This window comes from Dromaius novaehollandiae, chromosome W (assembly GCF_036370855.1).
Source record: "Dromaius novaehollandiae isolate bDroNov1 chromosome W, bDroNov1.hap1, whole genome shotgun sequence".
Lineage (NCBI taxonomy): Eukaryota > Metazoa > Chordata > Aves > Casuariiformes > Dromaiidae > Dromaius > Dromaius novaehollandiae.
Window position 1 is genome coordinate 13,257,298 of NC_088130.1, and position 25,092 is coordinate 13,282,389.

The 25,092-nt window shown below is 39.0% G+C and overlaps 1 protein-coding gene across 1 annotated transcript; it reads left to right on the forward strand.

Annotated features, from left to right (window-relative positions):
* Nucleotides 1-8,213: 8,213 nt before the first annotated feature.
* On the forward strand, nt 8,214-24,640 carry LOC112981854 (AN1-type zinc finger protein 5). Its single transcript, XM_064501016.1, has 6 exons — nt 8,214-8,459; nt 12,292-12,449; nt 12,845-12,956; nt 13,383-13,480; nt 22,587-22,712; nt 22,991-24,640. Exons 2-6 carry the CDS (start codon nt 12,299-12,301, stop codon nt 23,137-23,139), a joined length of 636 nt encoding a protein of 211 aa, XP_064357086.1. The 5' UTR covers nt 8,214-8,459; nt 12,292-12,298; the 3' UTR covers nt 23,140-24,640.
* Nucleotides 24,641-25,092: the final 452 nt, after the last annotated feature.

A 25,092-nucleotide genomic window follows, 5' to 3' on the forward strand; every position in this document is an offset into this window, starting at 1 on the left:
TACAAACAAGTTAGTTGCTCCCATTTCATTTATATGTAAAGAAAAGAATAGACATAATAGCTAGAGACAGAGTTTTACAGCAGTAAAGAAAGGTCTTTGTATCCAATAAAGTTATATCTCTTAGGAAACAGATACCATGTTGATTTAAATGTCCCATCCAAAGCAAGAATTCTTGAATTCAAAAATTTACAAAAAGAGGGAAAACAAACAGACATTTGGCAGTTAAAAATAGTGAAGTGTGTTGAATGACAAATAAACTTGAGAGTTAACTTCCAAGATTACATTTAACAGAATTTAAAATTAAACAATTTTTTCTAAAAAATGAATGTATGTACAGGCTATTTGTAATTAAATACAGTACATACATACACATATATGCATATAAGCAAGTCACTAAAGAGCATTTTCAGTCACTCTCTTACTGGGAAAATACTTTCCATACTTCCCAGGGGTACTGTGAAAGAGTATATTCACAAATGTATATTATTACCAGTGCTTTTGTTTGCTCTTTTGTTGATTTATTTTTGTTTCGCTGTTAGAAGAAGAATTAAGGTGCCACAGTCAACAAAGATATTCATCTAGTCCACATAGTCTGTTGCCCACTTCATTTTCTGTTTTTTTCCGGTTCACTTGGAAACCAATTTGGTACCGTTTGGAAATGGAGAACAGTTCTCCTTCCCTTGATGGTAGTGATGGCTCTCATCATTTTCAACAGTAGAAGCTGATCACAGCAGAGCAAAATACAGGTGTTTCATGTTCTGGAGCAGAAAGAACTCTAATAAACACTGGTGCAGCAGGATTCTTTTTAAATGTGAAAAAATACAATTTGTGTGAAGGGAAGCTCCTACAACATATGTGCTTTGAGATGGATATATATATAGGACAAAGTTCACAGCCGTTCGAGCAAGCAGCAGAAGGCAAACAGCAGAAAACTGAACAATCTCTTATTGTTGTGTCTCAGTTTGGGTTTTTAATTTATCTTACAGAGCAGCAACACTTTCAAGTACTGGAAGATAATTCACATTTCAGTTCCTCAGAGAATTCCATAAACACAAATCTTAATAAGAATTCAAGATATTACTAATGTTATCAATTCAAATCTGAATACAAATAACCAGTTGAAATAAAGGTCACAAAACAAAACAAAAAGAAAACACTAAGACATCAAGAAATTTACTCAGAAACTGATCTATCTCCCATTTACATTATTTATACAACATAAGGGCTTTTCATTTGTATTTTATTGATGTACATATTTAATTGTAACATGCTCCTTTTGCAGAGAACTCACAAGCAGCCAAGACTGAAACACGGAACATAGAAAAACATGATGCAAAATAAGAAACAACTAGGGAAAAACAGAGACATCTCAAGGGTATTTCTCAGATCAATAGTAGAAAAATTTTTTTTAAGATGATGAGAAATTTTCAAGTTGTTTACAAGATCTGAAATGAATCTATTCATTATTTATATTTATTATAAGAAATGTTATAAAAAGTTACTTACCGGCAACAGAGATTTCAGTAAATGAACAATGCACATATTCATTACAGGACACGTCTGATAAAAACAATCAATGCTTAATGCAACATATTCAATGTTTGCTATACATTTGAAACTTGGTTAAAAGGTGTGAATAATTAATAAAGAATCAATCTATTTTTACAAGCACAGAGATAACAGATGAGATCTCAGATACTTCTTGGTGCATGACACTAAGTATAATTCCTGTGAACTCTGTGAAACTCACTCTTCATTTTTCATGTAGCTGATAGGATTGACTGATGTGATTGATTGACATGGTTTAGATGATCCAAGTGACTTAAACAACACAGGTACTTAGGATGACACAAATACATACACTTCTTTCTTGCTGTGTTGCAGAAAATATTTGGAGACAGAAATCTAGTTCCTACAGTCAGATATACTTTGCCAGTCACAAGCACAGGTGAGGAAACTACAGATTATATTCTTCACGTGAGACAGGTAACAGTAGGATGCGAGGACTTGCACAAAGAGAGAGCACACTATTCAGAATAGCCCATGAACTGACATGTCTTTCAAAACCCATTAAGTTCTGGAGGTGAAAATGAATCTAGGTAAGACTAAGGTGCCATTGATACAATGAATAAAGGAAACCAGAAACACTGGTTAGGATCATCACAGCAGGCCTCACTGAGGCACTTGTCTGCCACACTCATGTACGTTCACAACTTGGCACATCTTAAATCGAGGCCTTAAATCAAGGTTTAGGTAACACGCATAGATTACAAAGATTACTCTTCTTTTGTCTGCTTAAGAATATGGACATTTCAGTCGCAAGAAGGCCTTGCTATACCTAACAATATATCTTCTTCATTGCAATTAGATTATTGTAACATGCTGTCCATGTTGGAACTGCCCAGGATTTGAGATTAATACAAAATATACAGGAGGATTTTCCTGCCAAGCCCATTATCACTGCCCTGTAGTCCACACTTGCAACTGATCAAGCTGCAGATAGACTTAAAGAAGCTCACTTTGATAACTGGAACCCCCAAAAAACTTAGGATCTGGCTGCCTAAGAAAGTGGTTTTCGCCATTTGGCATTTCCATTGATCAGACACATCTGACTTGGACATTCAAATGAGGGTGCAGGCAACAAGGTATTTTCCATTAAACCACCTTGCCATGGGACAGCTTGAACAACTGAGTGCTATGATGGACAGATACAGGATCTTCAGGAGAGGCCGGCAGGGGAGATGAGGAGAAGGGCTGCCTGCTGTGTGGAAGAGCAGCTTGGGTGCATGGGGCTCTGGGTAAAAGCTTACAAGGCCAGCTCAGAGGGGACACCACTAAGCGTGGCATTGCGGTGGGAGTGTGTGACAGACCTCTGCCAACCAGGGTGAGGAAGGGGATGAAGCTTTCTTTGACCAGCTCAAGGAAGTCTCTGTGCCACAGACACCTGTTCTCATCAGGGATTTTAACCTCCCCAACATCTGCTGGATGGGCAACATGGTGGGGTGTAAGCAATCCAGGAGATTTCTGGAGGGTGCCACGGATAATTTCTTGATAATCAGGTACTGGGTGGGCCAACCAGAGGTGATGCACAGCTGGATCTGATATTCACTAACAAGGAAGAGCTGGTTGGGGATGTGGTAATCAGTGGCAGCCTTGGCTGTAGTGGCCATGAAATAGTGGAGGTCAAGGTCCTGAAGGGAGCAAGGGAAGCAGGAGAGTAGCAGAGCCCAGACCCTAGACCCTGGGCTTCAGGAGACTAGATTTTGGCTTATTCAGGGAGCTGGTAGGTAAGATCAGATGGGAGGCAGTTCTGACAGACAAAGGAGCTCAGGAAAGTTGGTCAGCCTTTAAGCATAGCATCCTACAAGCACAAAATCTGGTCCATGCCAACGCTCAGGCAATCAGGGAGATGTACGAGGAGGCTGGCTTAGCAAAGCAGGGAACTCATGATGGAGCTCCAACACAAAAAGGCAGCGTACAGGGGATGGAAGCACAGACAGGCTACAAAGGAGGAAATGGGAAACATTAGGCGTTGAGGATTAGAACATTATGCCTGTAGGGATGGTGACAGGAAAGTCAAAGCTCAACTGGAGTTGAGACTTGGAAGGAACATCAAGAGCAACAAGAAAAGCTACTAACATTACATCACTTGTAAAAGACTGAACAGCGAAAATGAGGTACTGCTTCTGAACAGGGAGTATAATTTTGTGACAGCAAACACAGATAAGGCTGAGGTACTCAGCACATAAATTTCAAGTACGTACATAATTTTCATTTCAATAAGGTTGTATAAAGCACAATTAAAAAGAGTTTTAGCAAATAGAATGTGGAAAGTTTATTAAAACTGGTATTCACAAACATATCCTTTAAAGCATGTTATATAAAGATACGCCAACAAGCCCTCCTATTCTGTAATCATGCAAATAAAGATTCACTGCCTTTCAAACCCTGCTTTGTAATAATTATTACCATTATTATCTAGTTGCACCTAGGAATAGCAGCTGTATCTAGGATCACATTATGCTAAGTAGGATACCAATATAGAAAAGGAGAGTCATTGCCCAAAGAGCTTGTAATCTAGTCACTCTCTACATCTCCTCTATTGCCAATAATGAAGATGAGACTATTTCTCAGAGTATACATCATTACTGGAATGTCAGCATTACAGGAGAAAGGGGAGAGGGAAAGCATTGGCAGCCTTTTGGTACTATTCTTAGGTAAAAGCTTACAACTACATTCCAAGAAGTAGTAATAAATTTTAGAGAAAAGAGCCTGTGAGTGAAGATGGGCATCCGTCCCTCTCTGTCAGATCGCTCACAATCTCTCTCTGAAAACAACATGTTTCCACCAAAACTTTTCAAGGATGCTAAGTTTCATCCCAAGCCTCTGCAAAGGCAGCTGCCCTTCACCACAAGGTAAGCTTGCTTTCAGGGGAGGGCCTGAGTGCCCAAAATCCTGCTCCACACCCTACCACCCTGTGAGTCCCAGACCAGGCATTTCCTGCCTCCCTCACCTCCCAAGTCCCATGAGAACATGCCTACACCCTTGAACAAGACACAAAGTGCAACCAGGAATGACAGCTGTAAGACCATGGAAGGTGTGTATATATCTGGTCTAGCTACTAATTCACATCAAGGATGGTCACCTGAGAAGGAAAAGATTTGTTTTAAATCCTCTCTCCCTGACCCAAGCCCCACACTTCCTCAGAAGCACAGCTTACCTGTGATGCCACTGAGCAGACCAAGGTGAGATACAAACCATTCCCTTCTTTCAAGGTTATTGCTTCTAAGGGTGGAAGTATCCTTTTGCTCCTCCCATTGCTCCCTGGGTTACATGTTGAGGTTAACAAAGGAGTGAAGTCTCCTTTTATGGTTCCCTGTTATTCCCTCTCTATCCTGAGTTAGAAAAGGTCTTAAAAGTAGCTTGACTGAACTTCATAGTTTTCCTGAAATTCTCAGGTTAAGTAGTCTCCAGAATAGGAGCTAGAATTAGGTCTTTGGCATTGAATAAAGTAAAATGTGTGGTTACTTCTTTACTCAGATTTTTTTTTTAAAGTTATGTTGGGTTTGCTCTGAAGGAGGAGTATAGCTTGGCAGTGAGGTTAATAATCAGCAATTTAAATAAAAGGTGCTCTTCCAGTAAACTGTTGACGTATCTCTTGAAAACCACAGTGCTCTGAGATTTACCTCAGAAATGGAAAAAGAAAGAGAAGTTAATGTTTTTCAATTGAAACAATCTTCTGCCTCTGTCCTGCTAAAGTAAGAGAGGTGGAGATCACTCTCCAGGGCTACTAGTAGATAAAATTTGTTTTTTATAATCAGACTTATCATCCTCAGTTCTGGTCACAAAACTGTCTCAGCTTCTTTTTCCAGTGGGGAAAATGAAATCATCCAACTCTAAATGTTTTGAGTGTTCTACTAGGATATCATCAAGATGCTGCATTTGAATATTTTCTTGTAATAGTCAAAACCATTGTGTGCTACTAAGTTTGAAGCCAGCCCAAACATTTCAGATGACATGGGGGTTATTCCAAGGCTTCGTTACAGATAGATTGATTGGTGTTCCATAGCATGCCTTTTGCAGTGAATAGTGTCCTATACTTCTGCATAATATGCTATATTTCAGCACAATATAATTCAATTTATCTGGAAGTTTTATCTATCTCAAATAGAAGCTTTTGGGTCTCAGGAGATGTCTCTCTGACAAGGAAAAAGACCAGCTCTAGAAGGCATTTCAGGCAAAAAAGACTTTCTGATGATTTCAGTGGTATATTTCCCATAGAGCCATACCTTCCAATTCTAGCTGGTTTAAAGAGGCCTATAAATATATGCCCCACTACACTCTAGCCTCAAAATACCAAGAGAATATGGTAGAAACTGCATTCAAGCAAAGTTGAACTATTTTGAACATTTAGGTAAAGCTTTGAACTTCACAGCTCAAGACATTCTGTCCCTAAGAAAAACATCCCATGCTTGTACAAATACATGTCTTTCTCTTCCCAGAAACACTACCTTAAAAATAACATAATTGCCCTTAATTTACTACAAAGTAAGTAAATCTCCTCCTATACCTACTAACAGTGCTTTTAAACTACAAGCTACCCTGTGCTGCTCCCACAGCGAGCAGGAAGTCTGAAGTAACAAGCTTTACGCTTCCATTTGATTTCTTTTTCCTCTTCCCACACTATCCAGGCTTGCATGACCTTCTAACTCCCTCTCTCTAGAGTGATGTAACCTTTCTCTCCTAACCATCTAGGTCATCACCACATCCTCTGAACACATAGCTTTATCAACATCCTGGAAGATGTGTGCTTTCTTCAGCATCCAAATGACATGAAGTCTATTGTATCTATGCCAACTTTGGAAACCGATCTAAAGTCTAGACATGCAAGAGTATACAAATATTTCTGTGGGGGTATGCACACAAACTTGCAAAACCTGAATGCAAGTCAAGGTTTGCATTCAAGTCCACCCTATGTTTATAGGTGGCTACAGCCAATAAGTAACAGGGAGCCCTCAAAATGGAAGTGTTCAGTTAGAAAAATATGTAAGTTTGTGAGAAAGACAGCAAACCTCCAGACTACAGTGTACTGAACACCAAGGAAGACCGTAGAGCACAGGTTTTAGCTAAAACATCCTTTCCTCTTTGTTTTATCTTAAAAAAGAAACATTTCAAGCTGATATCTTTCTAAACTGTAGAGATGCATTTGTTTCTAGCAGAACACTTTTAAAAACATTCAAAGATGAAGATTTTTTTAATCAACAAAAAACACAGCAAATATAGTTTTACACTATCATCTTGCAGAAAGAACCCACCATCAAACACACAGTTATCCCAATTTTATAGACTGGTTCATCACTGCAGCCAATTCATGAAGTCTGATATCATATTTTAAAAGAAGCAGCCAATTAATACCTTATGCTTAGCATTTTTTTAAACCTTAAAAACATAAGCAGACAACAGCCTATGAGCCTAGAAGACAGACAAGACATTTTTAGACAGTATACTTAATGACTATGACTACACTTGGAAGTTTAAGTGTCTGAATTCTTAGAAATATCACAATTTGTCACTGTTGAAAAGGCAGACTATATGGATCCCTAGCATGGATTTGGAAACTTAACTGTAATTGTTCAGATAAAAGGTTTGATCCATATGTGATAAACTTGATGTATACCAGCAATTTAAGGCTTTCAGGTGAGGTCAGAGCAGGTGCTACATATCATTCCCACATGAATGAGTTAGCTACAGATGAAAAAGGCCATATCCTAGCTATTTTTGGTTGCACATATAAATTCTCTGTGAACTAAGTCAGCTCAGTCTGAAGGCATTTCATTAGACTACACTGTACTCAGCTGACTCATTTTTAAATGTGAACTGCATCAAAGAGGCACCTAAAAGATACATCCCCACCTGGCTTAACTCACCCCTAGGAACCAGACCAAAACACAAACAAGCAAGCAAGTTCCTGCCTCCTTATAGCTATAACTACCACTTTTGCAGTACTCAGTCCTCCAGCACAGCACAAACCTTGATTTTATCCCCCACCTCCGACCAAAAAAGCTCCTAGAAGAGTATTTAAGGAGCATTACTCAGGTAGGAGAACACCCCAGCTTCCCCCTCTGCACCTCTGGTCCCACAGTATGGGACCGAAGAGCAGCCGCACGTGCGAATTTAAATGGAACTGTTAAATGGGGGCGGGAGTGTCCGTTATGTGGGGGACGGGACGCGACGCGACGCGACGCGACGCGACGCTGCCGTGAGACGCGCCCACGTGGTCGTCCCCCCTCCCCGCCATACGCGGAGCCCCTCGCCCCGCCCCCTTGCCCAGGCCCCACCCCTCGGGGCGGTTGGGCAGGGCGAAGCCGGTGACGGTGCGTGAAGAGGCGGCCGCGGCTCTGCATACGGCTTTTCCTTCCCCGCACGGAGGGCAGACGTCGCTCTGTGACGGCGCGCGCAGCCCCCACCCCTTCCTGTGCTGCTAGGGGTTGGTGACTCCGCGGGCGGCGGCACTGTGAGCCGCCCCGCGCGCGCCTCCTTCCCACCCACCCCCCGCGCAGCGCCAACCACCTCCGTGTGGGAGCGCGCGGGCTGGCGGCGTCTTGCAGCGGCCGGGAGGAGGCGGAGCCGACGCGAACGGGCCGGCGGGCGGGCCCGGCTCCCTTCCTCCTCCTCCTCCTCCTCCTCCTCCTCCTCCCCCTCCCCCTCCCCCCCCCCGCACCCCCTCCCTTTGCGCGCCTTCCTTTCGCCCTCCCCCTGCGCGCAGCGCGTTTCGCTCTGCGCTGCTGCTGCGGGAACAAAGGAGGGAAGCGGCGGCGGCGGCGCCGCCAGCTCCGCACCGCGGGACCCTCTTCCCTTGGCCCTCGCCGGAACAGCCCGGAGCGCCCCGCGGCGCCTCCTCCGACACCGGCCGCGGGGTTTCTCGCCCCCCTTCCTTCCCCCCCTCCCCTACGGAGCAGGTACGCGGCCGCGGAGGGTGGTGGGGACGCGGGATCCGTCCCGGGGCCGTTAGGGAGGCGGCGGGGGGGGAAGGGGGGCGCTTCTTCCCCCCCCCCCGCGGTGTTTCCGCTGCCGTCGGCTCGCCGCGGGGCGGCTCGGCGGGTGGCGGCACAGGCCGCGGGCCGGGCTGGCGGCGGCCCCTCGGCGGGGCAGACAAAGGGAGCAAGACAATGAGGCTGGTCTGGCCCGCGACGGGGGGGGAGAGAGGGGAGGGGGCCGCGCGGCGCCGCGCGGCGGCCGGTGCCGGCCATGACTCAGGGGTTTGCGAGGGGTCCGGCCCGGCGGCTCGGCTCGGCCCCGCGCCGGCCGGTCTGGCTCCTCGGCCCGGCAGCCTGCGGGTCCTTTGTGTTCCGGTGTCCTCGGCGGAGGGAGGAAAAAAGAAAAGAAAAAAAAAAAAGGCAATTAAAACGTACCACGCTCCGAGCGCTTGGCAGTGCCTTCCCTTTTGTCTGACTCACTGAGCCGGACTTAATCGTCGCTGGGAAATGCCCGCGTTTGATCCGTGTTCTCCATTTTTATTCCGTCTTGCCACTTCACCCAGAGCACTGTGCTATAGAGGCGTAGGGCTGAAACATCCTTGCTGCATATCTCTCTTTCTTATTTTTTTTTTGGGGGGGGGAGGGCCCTCTTTTCTAGAGGAGGATGTTGAGATAAATAAGTATTTAGGTCAGCTAGCCAATTCAGTCCTACCATTGACGCAGTTCCCAGGTTTTATTATCGATTTAAGTATACTTCGGATTTTTGTTCCATATGTTGTATTAAAACCTGAAATTAACAGGCATACGTGTTTCAGCAGTAAGTTTATTGGAAGTGTACTTGGTGTCCAGGAAGGAGCGTATTTTTATTGATCGTTGAAATAGTTTTGATATCTGTCATCGTTAAAATTTGCCAGCTTAGTTGTAATTTGGAACAGAAAGAGCTGCCTTAGTTATGAGCCTTAGATAACTCAAAGATGGTAATAGTTGAGTATTTATAGTCCCCTTTTAGTTTCTCTGGGTAAGTTTACCAGTAACTATGGAGTTAAGTGGCATAAATTACTGTTCGAGTTAACGCACCGAATAAAATAGCTTCTTGTTATGTTGGGAACGTCACGGGGTTAAACAGGAATATCCCTGAGGTTGACTTTCTCCTTCTGGAGGTAGAAGAGATCTTTATATTTTGGAAAGGCAAATAGTTTGGTTGTAACCTACCCACCCAAAAAGGCTGGGGGTGTATTTGCAAGCCTGCGAAACGGTAATCATCTCTTAGGCCTCTGATCACACTCAGTTGTTTTCTGTTCTTGCTGTGAGTTAGAGATGAAAATGGCTGTTTGAGATGACTAGCTCATGATGCTGCATTTTCTTGATTGAATTTAAGTATCTGCACTCCCTCTCCCTCTAGAAAGGAAGCTGTAGCCATGTTAATTGGATTTTATATTTTCCTCTAACGGTGGGTGTATGCTCGGCTGCTTCAGTTCTGTGGGTTGTGTAGGAGTTGGCAGCCTTCGGAGATATAAATAGAAGCTGACTTCAGAGGCCCCTGTTGACGAGGTTTTGTGTCTGAGCCTCTAGCTCAGCCTGTCACATTGCAGCCTTGTGACAGGCGGAAGCTAATGCACTCACCCATGTGACCCAAGTTTCTGAGAAATGTTAAGGAAAGCAGACACGCATGTGATGGTATTAGAAGCTAGTTTTCTAGGGAACTGCATTTGTAAGTAGGTTTTAGTTAGTTGCTGATGTTCTAAGGAGAAAAGTTCCTAAAATGAAAAATTGGAGAAGTGTGTAATCTCCCTTTTATGAAAACCTCACTTTCACTATTGTTCGTTTGAAAGATTGAACGGCTTAATTTAGTGTCCTGGTTATTAGATTCAGCACAGGAAAGCATGTAACTGTTTTCCAATTGGAGATAAAGGCTTTTAGAAGAGACATAGGTGATACTTGGACCTTCTTCAAGAGCGTGATAAAGCACAATTTTGTAAGCATTGGATAACAACAACTTGACCTTTCAATTAGGGGCATGTATTTCAAATAGTGAAAGAATGTGCTGACAAAGGAGCCATGAAGACTCTTGTTTGTAATATGTTAATACCAGCATTAACACCTAAAGCTAGATTTAGTAAGTGGAGAAACGTGTTTACAGCGTAGTAATTTGAAAGTGAAGCAAGTCAATTGAGATTGATGGTGACAGTATATTTGATAGCACTTCGAGTTTACCTACTTAATAAGATGGCAGAAGTACAGTCTTTATTTCTATTATAGAAACATAGCTGTAATATGGATGAGAAGATGTTTTAGATTTGCATAGTTATCATTTCTGCTGACTGCCTTGACCAGTGTATGGCTGTCAAGCTGCATTTTGTTGAGAGGTCTGTCAGAATAAGTGAGTTTGCTTTTCATCCTGAAACGAAGGTATAAATAGTTGGAGTCCCATGACCATCAGCAGACATGCGGATTAATTTTACTTGTTCATTTTCTCCTGCTACTGGTTTACTTTGCTCCCAGAAATTTAGTTTTTTATCAATTACAGTCGTCATACTATTGAGATGTATTTACAACTTGCAGTTTGGTATTTTTTACTTATGAAAAGTGTTCCTGCACACACTGGAATTGATTTGCTTTTGGTATATTTGAGTTCTCATGAGCATCAGAAGTCAAATATCCTTTATGGCTGCTCTTAAAGAGGAAGACAATAATCTAGAGATTTCACCAAAATGTCTTCAAGAGACTTGCATAGTGCTTCTACTGAATCTAAGTTTTGGGAGGACAAGTGCAATATTCTTACATGTCCTCAATTTATAGTAGATCACTTGATTACCGTGTTCCAGTTTTATTGCCCTTGGGAATCAAGGATTTGGTTGCAATATCAGTTTTTCTACTAACCTTGCTTTGCAGAGGTTAACCACCAGTGAAGGTGAGATATTTTTATTCCTGCATTTTGCAGTTGATGAGAGACAGGGTTAGCATTGTCTGCCTTTGGGAGACTTGCTATAACTTTTTTTAAGACAAAGGATTTAACTGGCTTTTTGGAAACGCGTAGGCTGTGTAAATGAATGTGTTTAACAGTCTGAAGTTGCTTGTTTTAATTTTTCTTGAGAGAGTAAGATCAGGTCTGAACTTATTTCAGAAATGCTCTTTGACTCTGAAGGCCTGTTGTACACGTTATTGCTAGTTAATATTCAGTATCAAGTTTCATATGCAATTTAACCAGAGTTGAGGGCCTTGTTTTGGAAACTTCCTAAAGATAGGAATACAGATTAAAATTGACTGTTGCCCATACTTCAATGATCTTTATTGTTCTGTTTAACAAATGCATTTTGAAAGTAGGAACTGCTAATAATTAATGGAATTAGCATCAAAACGATGCATTACTGAAAAAAGTGGAATTCTGTTGGAGTTTGAAAAAAACAGCTATGTAAATTACCAGAATTGTGTAGTAGATAAAAACTTCATCTTGCTTATTCTGCATCTAGCTGTGTTTTTTTTTCTATTCTATAAGTGCTCAGAGGTGGTAATAAAGCTTTTGTTGGCTGTTAAATTGAACTTGGTCATAACCTGCACGCACAGCCCAGTGTCCAACAAGTATATTACTTTTCGGTATTACTACAATAACACTTTTTCTTCTCTTAAGTTCATAAAGATACTACTCATCAATACAATTGCAGTATTGAATGGTATATTAACATCAATATAGCTCTCTTAAAAGAGCTGATATCACTTTTTGGGGGTGGGGTGAGCAGACATACTTTAGTTCTGTAACTCTAATTGATTTTGGTGACATGCCAGCTCCTAATGCAGTTCTTGGTTTTATTTACAGCATTGAGATGGCTCAGGAGACAAACCAGACCCCAGGGCCCATGCTCTGTAGTACAGGATGTGGATTTTATGGAAATCCTAGGACAAATGGGATGTGTTCTGTTTGCTACAAAGAGCATCTTCAGCGACAGCAGAATAGTGGCAGAATCAGCCCAATGGGTAAGGGTTTAGATCTTTTTCTGAAAATATGATGATGAAGAGAGGAATCAAAAAACATATTTCAGGAGACCTTCTGAAAGCTGTGTACTAAAACTACAAATATTAGAGGATACTACTTTAAAACACTAAAAATAAAAATGCATTTTTGTGTGATAAATTCCGGCCAGCTTGGTGTTGAGCCTTAATTTGCATTTCTACGTATCCTCCGCTATCGGTGTGTTCTTATACAATTCCTGTATTTGGTCATTAACAATCTAGTCTGTCTTTAAGTAACAAGTAAAATGCAGTGGAACAAAAAATGGAGGGAAACAGTTCATTACTGTATGCAAGAGTATTTGATTAACTTATAAGCTACAGTTTGCTTATAATTAACTTCTCAAATTCCTATTACATAGGAACAACCAGTGGTTCAAACAGTCCTACCTCAGACTCCGCATCTGTACAAAGAACAGACACTAGCTTAAACAACTGTGAAGGTGCTGCTGGCAGCACATCTGAAAAGTCAAGGTAAGATGAGAATATTATTTTGAGGTTTGAATGAGCTGAGTGTGTGCAGCAAACTAAAGACCTGCAGTAATATTGACCTAGTACAGTGAGTTTCTGCAGAGGGGAGAAAAGGGACAGTGCACCTAACAGTGCTTTCTGAATCTTTATAAATAAGAACTGATTACAATGTTTGGTGTTGAACTAATGCATTTACAAGGATGCTTCTGGTTTATCTGGAGAAATATGCTCTACAGATTGAGCATTTTCTTCTAGGGAAGCTGAAATAAGTGAAAAATACACTTTAGATATAGCAGAGGTCAAGATCAGGAGCATGTATCAGTAATAATTGAACAGGTTGTCTATTGATATAGATGAGCTTGAACAATTTAAGCTTTTATTATGCATTCAAAAGTAATGTAAATTACCTGTTTCATTGTAATTAAACAGAAATGTGCCTGTTGCCGCTTTGCCTGTAACGCAGCAAATGACAGAAATGAGCATTTCAAGAGAGGAAAAAGTAACACCGAAAACAGAGACTGAGCCAGGTATGTTTGCGGAGTAACACTAGGTACAACTGGTGACTTAACAGAAACTGAGAGTTTACTTTCTTTTAAGTAGGCACCTCCCTTTGTGGTGATGATGTTGAGGAACTGTTAAGATGATTATTATGGATGCTTTTTGAGTACTGGTACCCTTGAGGTCAAGAAAAATGACTAGTGCCGGAATATAGTTTTCAGATACAATTCAATTCCAGATTCAGTTCAATTTTAGTAGAGAATTTGATGCCTGTGGAGGCACTTTTGTCTCCAAAACTTTAATTTTTACAAGCAAGACAGTTTATAATTGCATTTGGGCAAGATGTTCAGTCTCAAAGCGAAATTGCTGAGATTTTTGTGTAAAATCTAGCAGTACAATTCCTGCTGACTCATGGCAGTCAAAATGGCTTGCTGCATTTGGAGAACAAACTTCTTAATAAATTCCATTTTACAGAAGGATATGAGTGTGGTGGAAGGGAATACTTGGTTTAAAATACTAACAAAGACTGAATACTTTAGACTGATTGGGTAATCAGTAGATATAACCAAAGCATTGTTCTGTAGATGTAGAATACTTAATGGCTTTAATTGCTTAGTGAGAATGTTCAATTTAAAAGTTTTACTCTTGTACCAGGAAGGTTAGTAGCTGTAGTATTTAAACTTTCAAGTGTAAAGTATTTCTTGGAGGGAAGCATGAAGGGACTGCTTTCTTAACTGTAAGTAGTGAATGACTGAATTTGTGTTTTCTTATGCAGCAGTTTATTCAAATGGATATATTAACATACTTGTTCCATATCTATAGGTACCCACATGTTTTAATTTTAACAGTTCTGAAACAGTCATCAAACAAGAAGACTGTTTCAGTCTTCTTTTGTTGCAAAGCATCGAAAACTGATGCTTGGTAGGAAGTCTGTTCACTACACCCGAAGAGATAGATATAAAATGTTTTTTTTTTTAAACTTTCAATTTTGAAAATTGGTAAGTTGGAAATTGCAGAAGGTACCACTCAGCATTGTATAAAAATGTTTTTTGTCTGGATGTATCTTTACCAGTAAAGACTGGTCACAAGAGTGGACGTTTTAGGTGCTCAGTGTTTGTACACAGGATTTATCTATTTGAAATAAGTCATGCTAAGTTAAGATTGTGACATGAACTAAAATACAACTGCTTTTACTGTATTCTTTTTTGGTTATGTACAGACTGAGAGGAGATTTTTACGCATTTCAGCTTCTTGTAACTGATGTCATCTGAAGAGGCTTATTGTATGTAACTGAGAAATAATTTATGCTTTGATACAATATTTGTAAACCCGTATTGTCTTGTTATGAATACCTGCCTGAAAAGGTGACAAGCAGGAAAGAAATACATAAAGTGGTAGTAGTGATCAAATAATAGGCAGTTTGTCTTGCTGAAACTGCTAATAGGGATTTGTTATTTTTGCTGGATGTAAAATGGCAATCTTCTGCTTCTGTTGACCTAATATCTTTTTTTGTTAACCAAGCAACTATGATAGTTAGTTGCACAACACTCTTTATTGATTAGGAGGAAAAAACTCTAAAGGCAACTCAATGTATTTATAGTTGTAAATAATCTTACAGCTGGAAACTCAAAGTTGAAACCAGTAAAAGCTCAGTTAAAGCTTGTGTGCAGAGATCACTGGAAAGACTACCATAAAACATAAACGTGTTTGGAAAAAACTTCTGGAATGTAAACATGTTTGGGGAAAAAGTTTTGCTCAGTACATACCCTTAAATTCTTCAAATCACCTTCAGCTCCTCAGAAAGTGCAGATTTCTTCTTAGGTATTCTTTGGTTTTTGGGGCAGATTTTAGACAGCATAGATTAGCAACTATTCTTAGATTACACAGGGTCCATTGGGCATCTAAAATGTACCAAGTGTTTTTTGTGTTCCCTGGTACACTGACCTGTAAGTGTCTTGCAGTCAAGAGAAGCTGGCCTACACTTTATTTTTGTAAATCCCTATCGTGTCCTTGCTAGTTGCATTTTTTTCTCTTCCTTTTTTGAGCAGCATCCAGTGTGTGTTGGTCTGTCCTCTTGAGGAGGAGCTGAAATAACAGTGAAGAGTAGAAAATTCATTTTACCTCATAACAAAACTAATACTTTTTATGAGATGTAATTCTCCAAAATAACTTTGATAATCTGACCCTACCAACTGAATTTTGTAACTGTCTATCAGGTGGGAAGATCATAGACAAACAATGTAGCCTTCAGGCAAAGTAGGTCCCTCTCCTTTTAATGTCTTCACCAGTATGAAGGCTCATTCTCTTCTGCCAGCTTTTCATTAGCAAAGGAAACTTCAGATGTTTCCCATACAAGCCAGAAAGTTGTGAACAGATTTATGTCTGGTTGACTGCTTGTGTGCTTTTTTTGTTACTGTTGGGCGTTTTGTTTTCTGGGTGCTTTTTTTCCATCTGTGGAGTTAAAGTATACTACTTTGGTGTTGGGACTTAAGCCTCTGATTCTAGAAGGTGCTGAAATTGAGAGGAAAAATGAAGCAACAAGCTTGGTTTTATTCATTTGTTTTTTCCAGATTGAGGTTGTAACCTGGATCCTCATTCAAAACAAGCCAGGTCCTAAGGCAATTTTTCATTTTAGCATTTGAAGGAAGAAGGACGTGACAGACTTAACTGGCCCTGTTGTTGTAATGCACGTGTCTAAAACAAGTTATAATTTTGTTTTAACTTGTAATTTATTAGGCCAACTTTCTTACTTGTTGTACTTTTATAATTGAATTGTGGCTTGTGCTCAGTCCAATTGCTTTTCTGATGAGCTGCTCACAAAAGTCAGTGAAATCTGAAGACCTTTATGTCCAAACTCCAGTTAGTAATTAGGTACTGGTTATATCATACTTTTACAGGCTTTTGATATGCTTCTAAACTTTAAAGACTGAATTCTAATACAGTCTGGACCAAAGTCAGAATATACTCGATTCTGAAATCTTCCCATTCTAGAAATATGGTGCATAGTTATGTTTTTTTCCAAACGGAGTTGTAAGAATTAAATGCAAAACTTCTTTCCTTTCCTTGTGTTATTACATCAGAGTAATACCTTTACCAAGCTGGAGAGGCATAGTTGGAGGGAGGCCTTCCTCAATAAACTTGTTTTGTTTTAGTGGCTTTTAAGTGAAAATAAAGGATCCATATGAGAAAGAGAACAGAGTTAAATGTTAAGCACTAAAAATAAACTGTTTTGAGAACAAGTATGTTTTATCATATTGTATTAAATCATAGCATGTTTTTAGCATTTTTTTGCTTCTTTGTAGGTCACTACCTTTCTGAATGATGAGTCTCCTGTCAGGTGTGTCAGTGTTTCCAGACTTGATTAGTATCAGCATGTGTATCAGAGTCTTGGTTTGCTTAACCCAGTAAAAGCCCTGTTTTAGGGAGTAGTGTGATGAGTTACCATATCACTCTATGAAGCCACAGCTGTAGAAGAGCACTGCCTGTAAAGAAAGTGAACCAGAACTTGAAATGATTAGGATCTCTATTTGTAAGATATGTATTAAAAATCATCCCCAAATATTATTAACTTACAGTCTTATTCCATCCATTTTGTAGGTTACCCTTTCTGTTCCTGAAAGCTGGCATTTAATGAGCCTCACAAGACAGGAGATTATGATGGTTACCTCACTTGTCTTTTAGCTCTGTATCAAGCCAATGTGATTAGAGTTATATTAATGTTAAACAACACAGCTGTCCTGCATGCAGGTTGAGACTTTATGGGTTGCCCTCATTCATGTTGTAGACCAAAACCAGTAGCCATGATGTTGCAGTGTATGTTGCAGATAATGTTCTGTGTAAGATACTGAATAGACAGCCAGCTTGAGATATTGTATGCTCAGGATGGTAAATAGATTATATTACTTGGGTCTTGCTGTTTTAATAACTGCCTTGTTATTTTGGATTTGTCTTTAAACATGGCTGTAGCATTTAATCATGTTACTATCTATAAATAGTGCCTTTGTAGCTGTCTGTAATGCCATCTGACGTAAGAATCTTGTCTTGTGTTCAAAATAATTCTCTTCAAGTTTCCAGTGTCCCCTGAAGCTTGAGTAGAAATCCCTGATTCAAACAATTCTGAAATGGAACCAGTAATCTTTTTCTAAGCCTTGAAGCTGTCCACCTTGAAAAGTGAGACTGAGGGTGCAACTGCTGATGCTGTGCTTGTTGGTGATAGGATGCTGTTGTATACCTCTCTGTTAAAAAGATATAACAGACATCAAGTCTTTATGGTGACCAAATTAAACTATATTTCAGTGTGATACTTAAACAGAGGTATCTTTACATTGTATTGATATAACAGTAAAGGTATCCACTATGCCTATTAAGAGTTGGGCATGAGGGAGATTAGTTATGCATTGCAAAATAGTTTTGTCTCCTTTCTTTGACATGAAATTAAATACGATGCAATTTGTCTTCAGCCTTTCCTAGGCATCTAGATCAGCATAGCAATTGTAGTTTCTGAAGAGTAAAATATGTGTTCAAGAAGCTTGACTTGCATAATAAATATTGCCATCCTCTTTTTCAGTGACTTAAATCTTATATATGAGTCAGTTTGTGTTAATATGCAATATAATAAGGATTGTACAACCTGTAGCATAACTTTCTGCTCTGGTACTGCAGAAGTGTGATCTAATGTCTTTCTGATGCCTTTTGGGTTCCCTTTTTCGTTTACCTTCTTTCCTCTACTGTGTTGATTTTTTTTCCAGTGTTTCTGTGGTGGGAATGGAGGGGAGTCAGTGTCATGTAAAAATATGAAACTTTTTTTTAATGCTGTCATGACTTCTGCTCCCCTGGCATTCTTACTGCTTACTAGTACCATGGAAGTCCTGTGGTTTGTTAAACTGACAGGTTTCTATTTTGGATACTTCTTTGGTCATAGAAGAAACTCCCAAAAACTCCTTGGTGTTACCTTGGTAGCCCTTTCTGTTTGCATTAAGTATGGGGCAGGTTAAAAATCTTTTTTTTTTTTTTATTTTCATCAGGTTTTGTCCAACTGAAAAATGGATGAATCATTCTTTCCTAGTATAAATCTCAGTCAGAATGTCTACAGTAGGCATGATCTTTTGCAGCAGCCAAATTCATTTATATGAAGAAAATACCACAATCAGTTTTGAAAATCCAGTTACTATAATGGCTGTTACTTTTGAGTCGAAGTCTCACATAGTTGCTGTGGCTTAATACTTTGGGGTGAAAGAGGAGCATCGTTCTTCCTGTTTGTAGGACCATTCTGTGTATAGGTTGAGTAGTTGTCGTGCTGTGGTTTGTGGCTTACTTCCAATTATCAGTGACCTTGCTGTTCCCACATGCCTTTCTTAAAAATTCATCTCATCTTCAGTCTAACATGAAGTAAATCTTCAAATTTACCATGCAACACCTGTATTTGTGCTTTTTTTTTTTTTTTTTTTTTTTTTTTTTTTTTTTTTTTTTTTTTGCACCTGTCTAGTACTAGGATTGTGTTAGTTTTTATTATTCTGGCAGAGTTAGGATACTCTCCTCTCTTTTGTTACTCCTGACAATACTGCATCTTCCAATGCCTGCAAATAACTATTACTTTTGTCTTAAATTGTTAATAGAGATTTTCTCAGTTCTGAAAGTCTCCATTTCTCTTAAGTTTTTCAACCTTGTAGCAGGAGAACTGGTTTGGTAAAAATTCAAGTGAACTAAATGTAATTTGGTAGCTTTCTGAGCCCATGGTTGGGAAGGGAAATGACCAAGGTGATGCAGACAGGTACATGCCAACAGGAACTCTAAGATGACAGAACATCAGTTTTAGTGGTAAGGAGTTTGCTTCACCTGAGCAGGGGTATTGGTATTGAAGAAGCAGGTCTGGAGACAACAGTAACAACCATTTTCCTACCACTGTTTCAGCTTTTGTCCAGTGATTTATTCCATTGTGATCATATGGCAGTCATTTAGAGCACTTTGATTTCATCAACGCTGTGTGATTTGTGGCATAAAATGAATTCAATATATTGTGGACTGGCATTCTAGTTGCCCAGCTGGATTTGGTCTCTATGCTAAAGGAAGCCTTTTGTGGCAAGCAGTTGTCAGGATAGTGTCTGAATTTATATTGTCTCTTGACATCTTGCCAGAACAACAGCATTTTAAATATATTTCATTAGAGCTACAGTTTGGGGGGGAAAAAAAATTATGTTCTGTTCTATAAGCTTTAGTTAAGGGCATTGTAGGCAGCTTTGTACCTGTTCTAGCTGTTAATCAGAAGGGACTTTATGAAGGTTTAAGATAATAAAAACTCATCATTAGATTTAATTCTGACATAAAAGTGGTAGAATGCCTTCTTTCTGCAGGTATAACTGTTGTAGAGTAACAAATTGAACATCTTAATTCATTTTTAGGGGGCTCTGCCAACATCTCTTTGTCTTGGACTTTCTAACTGCCCATTTCTGGATGTTGTCTGCTGCTTTTCCTTATTGAATCGTGTTTTAGTTTTGGGGAGAAAGGATCTTGTTCAACAGCTTTCACATGAAATGGCCCTTTTCATTTCTAAGAATTACTCTCGTTGCTTTCCTGTTCCCATGTTGCTGGTTGTGGCAGTGAACACTTCTTGTCACAGTTTACAAATATACTTCTTCCATATAGTAGTTAGTAACATTTTCCCTTGGATACCATTTTCCCTTAGATGGATTTGTTCTTAATTTTTTTTTTTTTTGTGGCACAGAATGATCTACTAGACTATCTCTTTGTCTTGGTGAGCCATGGGTGAAACTGCCATTCCCACTTTTGTTTCCTTGTGAGCATGTTCAGCAGTGATAAAGTATTAAGGTTGTTCCTTTTTTTTTGTTTTCATTTTCTTAAGTTCTGTGTTGTGAGTGACAAAATTAATTAGTTCACTGTTGCTTTTCCCCTTCTTTCTCACTTTCTTTTCCATCTGATTGAAACAACGTGCATGCTCCCAGGGCTCATATTATGAGTTGGTTCTGATGCAGATGGTTTCCTCCGGCCAGCTATATACTGAATTGCAAAGTGTGCAAGTACTTCTGGTTGTTCTTTTTCGTCTGCCATGGTTTATGGTTAGCATTTTATTTTTAAACAAAGTAGCATTATAACATCTAAAAGGAACTTGACATACTTTTTGGTTGGGGGGGGGGGGTCGTTGGGAGTTCTTTTGGTTTTAATGCCATAGCTAATACCTGTCAGCAAAGGTGTGTGGTGACCCAGCGGGTTTATGCTGTTTGCAGTGTTAATTCTTTTTAAGCTGGTATTTGATCACAGGCTCTCAACTACATTAACCAAATACTGAAGACTGCTTTCCTTGGTATTTAAAGATAAATTCTGAGGATCCTATCTACAGATAGATAAAATACTAATTGTGAAGACAATATTTTTTTTCTGAAAAAGAAAAAAAAATAGCTAAAACTACTCAGAAGTATTAATAGGAGTAGTAATTAAAATGCCTTTTTTAACCTATAATGCACTGCAAGTTTTTGTACCCAAGACTTTGTATAGTTTTGTTATCTTCAGCTATAACAAAATAGCATTGACTCTGAACTTCCCAAATTTTTTTAGAAAACTGATACAGAAAATGTGCCAAAAATAAAGGTAGTAAATAGGTTTTATTGGTTCATTAGGACTATAATTGTTACAGTAAAACAATGGTTGCTAATATTTTCTTATACTTTACTGTATGAAACTGTCTGGGTACAAGCACTGAAAGTTGTTAGCTGTGAAAGTGTTACTTTTAGATCTAGGTTATAATTTAGATTATGAACTCCTGACTGGATAGTTAACTTCTAGAGTGAATTTTGAAATGGGGCTTGGGTATTTAAGGTTTTCTAGATGTTAGTATTAATAGTGAGCTGGGGGTTTTTATGATACGCAGTACAAACAGAATGGTGGTTTTATGATGACAATACAAATGGAATTTTTAAAACCAAATATAAATAGTAAAGATAGAAAAATAGTCAACATAACTGGTAGTTTTTCATGTCTGGAAAAATCTACCTTTCATAGGATTTAACACTTGAGATCCAAAAGGATCTCAACTAAGAAATCCTGCTTGTGTGCATAAGTAGATTACAGTTGAGTCCTTTGAGCTTATGTCCTCAATTTATTCTGGAATGCATTTTGTAGTTCGTTTCTTATCTATTAGAATAATAGATACCATCATGCAACTGGGAGTGTTCGGGAAAACTGTAGAGGAGCAGGGTCCATGTTTCATATGGTTTTTGTATACAAACATACCTCCCTCAGCTTTCCTCTATGCCAGTTAGGGTTTGAAGATGATTTAAAAAAAAAAAATCCGAACAGATTCACAAAAGTTCACAAAAGGACAAATTTTTATCCTACAGAGAACTTTTTACTTAAAACATGACTCAAATTTGACTGAAGGTGTTCACGACAAAGGCAATTGAAAAATGAGTCATTTTGACTATGCCTGCTTGAACGTTAAGGCTGAATACAGTACAAGAATACAGATATTCAATGTAAGTCTGTACTTTGTTCTTTAAAATACTGGAAAATAACTCAAGCAAAAAGGTCTTAATTTTGTGTGGTTTGTAGCTGTGTTCTGGATGTAGCACAGAATCAGTGGGTTTGAAGCTCAAGAAAGCTAGCTGTTGTTTTGGTTGACTGAGGTTTTAGATAATCTGACTCTGCAAGTATAGCAGCAGAGTAACCCAGTATTATGACAATAACATGTTACTGGAAATGGTTTCTTAAATACACTCGTGTTGATTACATTTTCTACAGGTATCCCTCTGTTCAACAACTTCAGCCATGACAATATTGTTACTCTTTTGATTAAATTTAATTTGATTATATGATTTAATATTAAGTATGAGCACAGAACTTCTGGAGTGCTCTGTAAGCACTTAATGTTGTATAGGTGTGACTGATTAGGTATCTTATATTTTCTATTTGATGAAACGGTGGGGAAAATTTGTCTTATGTAGAGCCAAACAGAAAGCTAGTACAGTGCCTAAAAACCTCTATTCCTGATTTACCTTTTCATAAGCTGTTCTGTGTAGTACTCTAGACAATAAACTTGAGCATTGATAAATACATGCTTGGTACTGAATAGTTAGTGAAGTCAAGAAGAACTTCAACTTCTATTTTCTTTGCTTATTTTAACAGTTGTTACTCAACCAAGCCCATCAGTTTCTCAACCTAGTACTTCACAGAATGAAGAGAGAGCTCCTGAACTGCCCAAACCGAAGAAGAACAGATGTTTCATGTGCAGAAAGAAGGTTGGCCTTACAGGTATAGGAGCACTTTGTAAATATTGAACAGATCTGTATGATTAGTTGCCTATTATAGGTTGAGTTTGAAATATCTGTAATCATTGAACTTATTTGATGCTTCAAAATCCACAGCGTTAGACCACTTATTACAGCTTATATTTTGGAAATATTCACTTTTCTATTCTGTTTGTCAGAATAGGTTCATATAGCCCTTTGTCTCTATTGATTAAGCACTTAATGTACAGCTTGCTTATATCTGAAGCTTCCTAGTGATGTTGCTTCCCCTTCTTTGTACAGGATTTGACTGCCGATGTGGAAACTTGTTTTGTGGACTTCACCGTTATTCTGACAAGCATAACTGCCCATATGATTACAAAGCAGAAGCTGCAGCAAAAATCAGGAAAGAGAACCCAGTTGTGGTGGCCGAAAAAATCCAGAGAATATAAACTAACCTACTTGTGAAAAGACTGACTTTGTTTTATTTTAATATATCCTAGGAAAACATTAAAGAGCAGATGCATGGCCATTTTCCTTTGATGTTCTCCAAAGTTTTACTTTTAGTCTTGTCTGTCTTAATGATATTTCAGAATGTTTGGGTGTTTGTTACAGGCAGAATTGGATAGATACAGCCCTTGAAAATGTATATGCCCTCCCCAGAATATAATTGGATGATGAGAATGTGCACAGGAATACACATCCACAGAGGACAAACTCTAGTTCACATGTGCCAAACAGGTGTATACTATCTGCATGTTTGCGGCAGATCTGCCTTTTGAGGTGTGTTTGAAGTGTGTAATCTTTGGCTAGTGTTATGTGCCTGTTTGGGAGAAGGATACATCAGAAAGGTTGGCAGTCTACTTCTATCATTTAAAATCTCGTTCTAATTTTAGTTTCCACACTCCGTTGTTTTCCAGCAGAACGTAAGCTATGTAGAGGAGTCCATCTTCCACTAAGATGAGTGTTGGTGCCATATTTAAGAAACAGTTGCTTAACAATTGCAGTGGGAAAAGTGAAAAAATCGGACATGCATGAGAAGAGAACTATTTTGGAACCAATTACATTAACTTTAGAATCATGAAAATAGGTTCCCAAAGGAAACGTTCTGTAAGAAACTTATGAACTGGCCTGCAACAGAGTTGTCTGCTCTTTCTTGCATAGCTAAAAATGTTGTGTAGCACAATATTGTAAGATTGGTTTACAAAACAAAAGCTACATGTTTTTAGACATACCACAGCAGCTCAAGTGACACACTTGCATCTGATGAGTAAGTTGCAGAAGTATTTGAACAGTTTATTATTCATGTACTACTTATGTTCAATGTGTTCTGAGTTCAAAAGAATATTAGGAGCTTTATTTTTCCTAGTTTTAACTGTAACAATTGCACCATTCTGCATGGAAAACCATACCCAATGTGGCTGCTGTAGACTTAAGTGGTAGCTGGAACCACTCTTGGAGGGCTGCTTTATCATTTTTAATTGTACTTGGGTGTAGGACTGTAGTGTTCTTGGGTGTATTGCATGGGCTGCATTATCTACAGCATTGTACAATAACAACTCTAGAAAAGGCAGTATACTTCACTGATGCTTGTCTGGTAATATCACTTCTGTGTTATAATGGAAGGGTTTTTTTGTGATGTATGAAACTTGTGTTTTTTATATAAACAAGTACAGTTTAGACTAGTGTTGTGGTAATGCCTGTTCTCATCTGTAAATAGTTACGTATGTACACAAGGCGCTACTTCTGATTTTTATTGCAGTGTTCAGTCTTAGTTTTTACTTCACTATTAAAAGCATCATGTTTTTGCTTTAACTTTGTTCTTTCAATTGAGTTATTAGATATGCAAACATGTACAGATAGTTCATATTTATGTATTGCACATAATCATGCTACCCAGCAACTATGCTATATTGTATTATGTAAATAATAAAAATCATGTACAGAAGGAAATACTTCCTTTTGCGATAGTTCATTGGTTTTAGTTATTGCCATAACTTGAAGTTGGCCTTGTGGAGATTGGGCTACAAAGTTAGTACTAGTTTTGTATAGATGTTATCTTTTTGCTTAAACCTGCCTGTTTCTAACCTTTTTTTCTTATTTTGACATACCAACTTGTCTAAGATGGCTTGTTGAGGTCAAAGAAGCATGAACAGCTGGAATACAGATAACTACTTGATGGCCAGACAAAAATGTCAGAAACAACAATGTGCTTAAAGGGAACAAAGGAAAACACTTGCAGTGGACTTTTAAAGGCTTTTTTTTTTTTTCCTTTTGTCTGCAAATGTTATTTCCAATGGATCTGTTATAGAGCCGGTACAGTGACTACATTGTTCTGTCCAAATCTTCATCAGCAAGCCTGGGCAGAGTTTTTGTTGGGGTCTATATCTAAATATGGATGTCAA

Bases quoted from the DNA above. Each gene is read 5' to 3' on its own strand.
- LOC112981854 (XM_064501016.1), top strand. From the start codon at position 12,299: ATGGCTCAGGAGACAAACCAGACCCCAGGGCCCATGCTCTGTAGTACA. The intron at 13,481-22,586 runs GTATGTTTGCGG...TTATTTTAACAG, and splicing joins GAAAACAGAGACTGAGCCAG to TTGTTACTCAACCAAGCCCA. The intron at 22,713-22,990 runs GTATAGGAGCAC...TTCTTTGTACAG, and splicing joins AAAGAAGGTTGGCCTTACAG to GATTTGACTGCCGATGTGGA.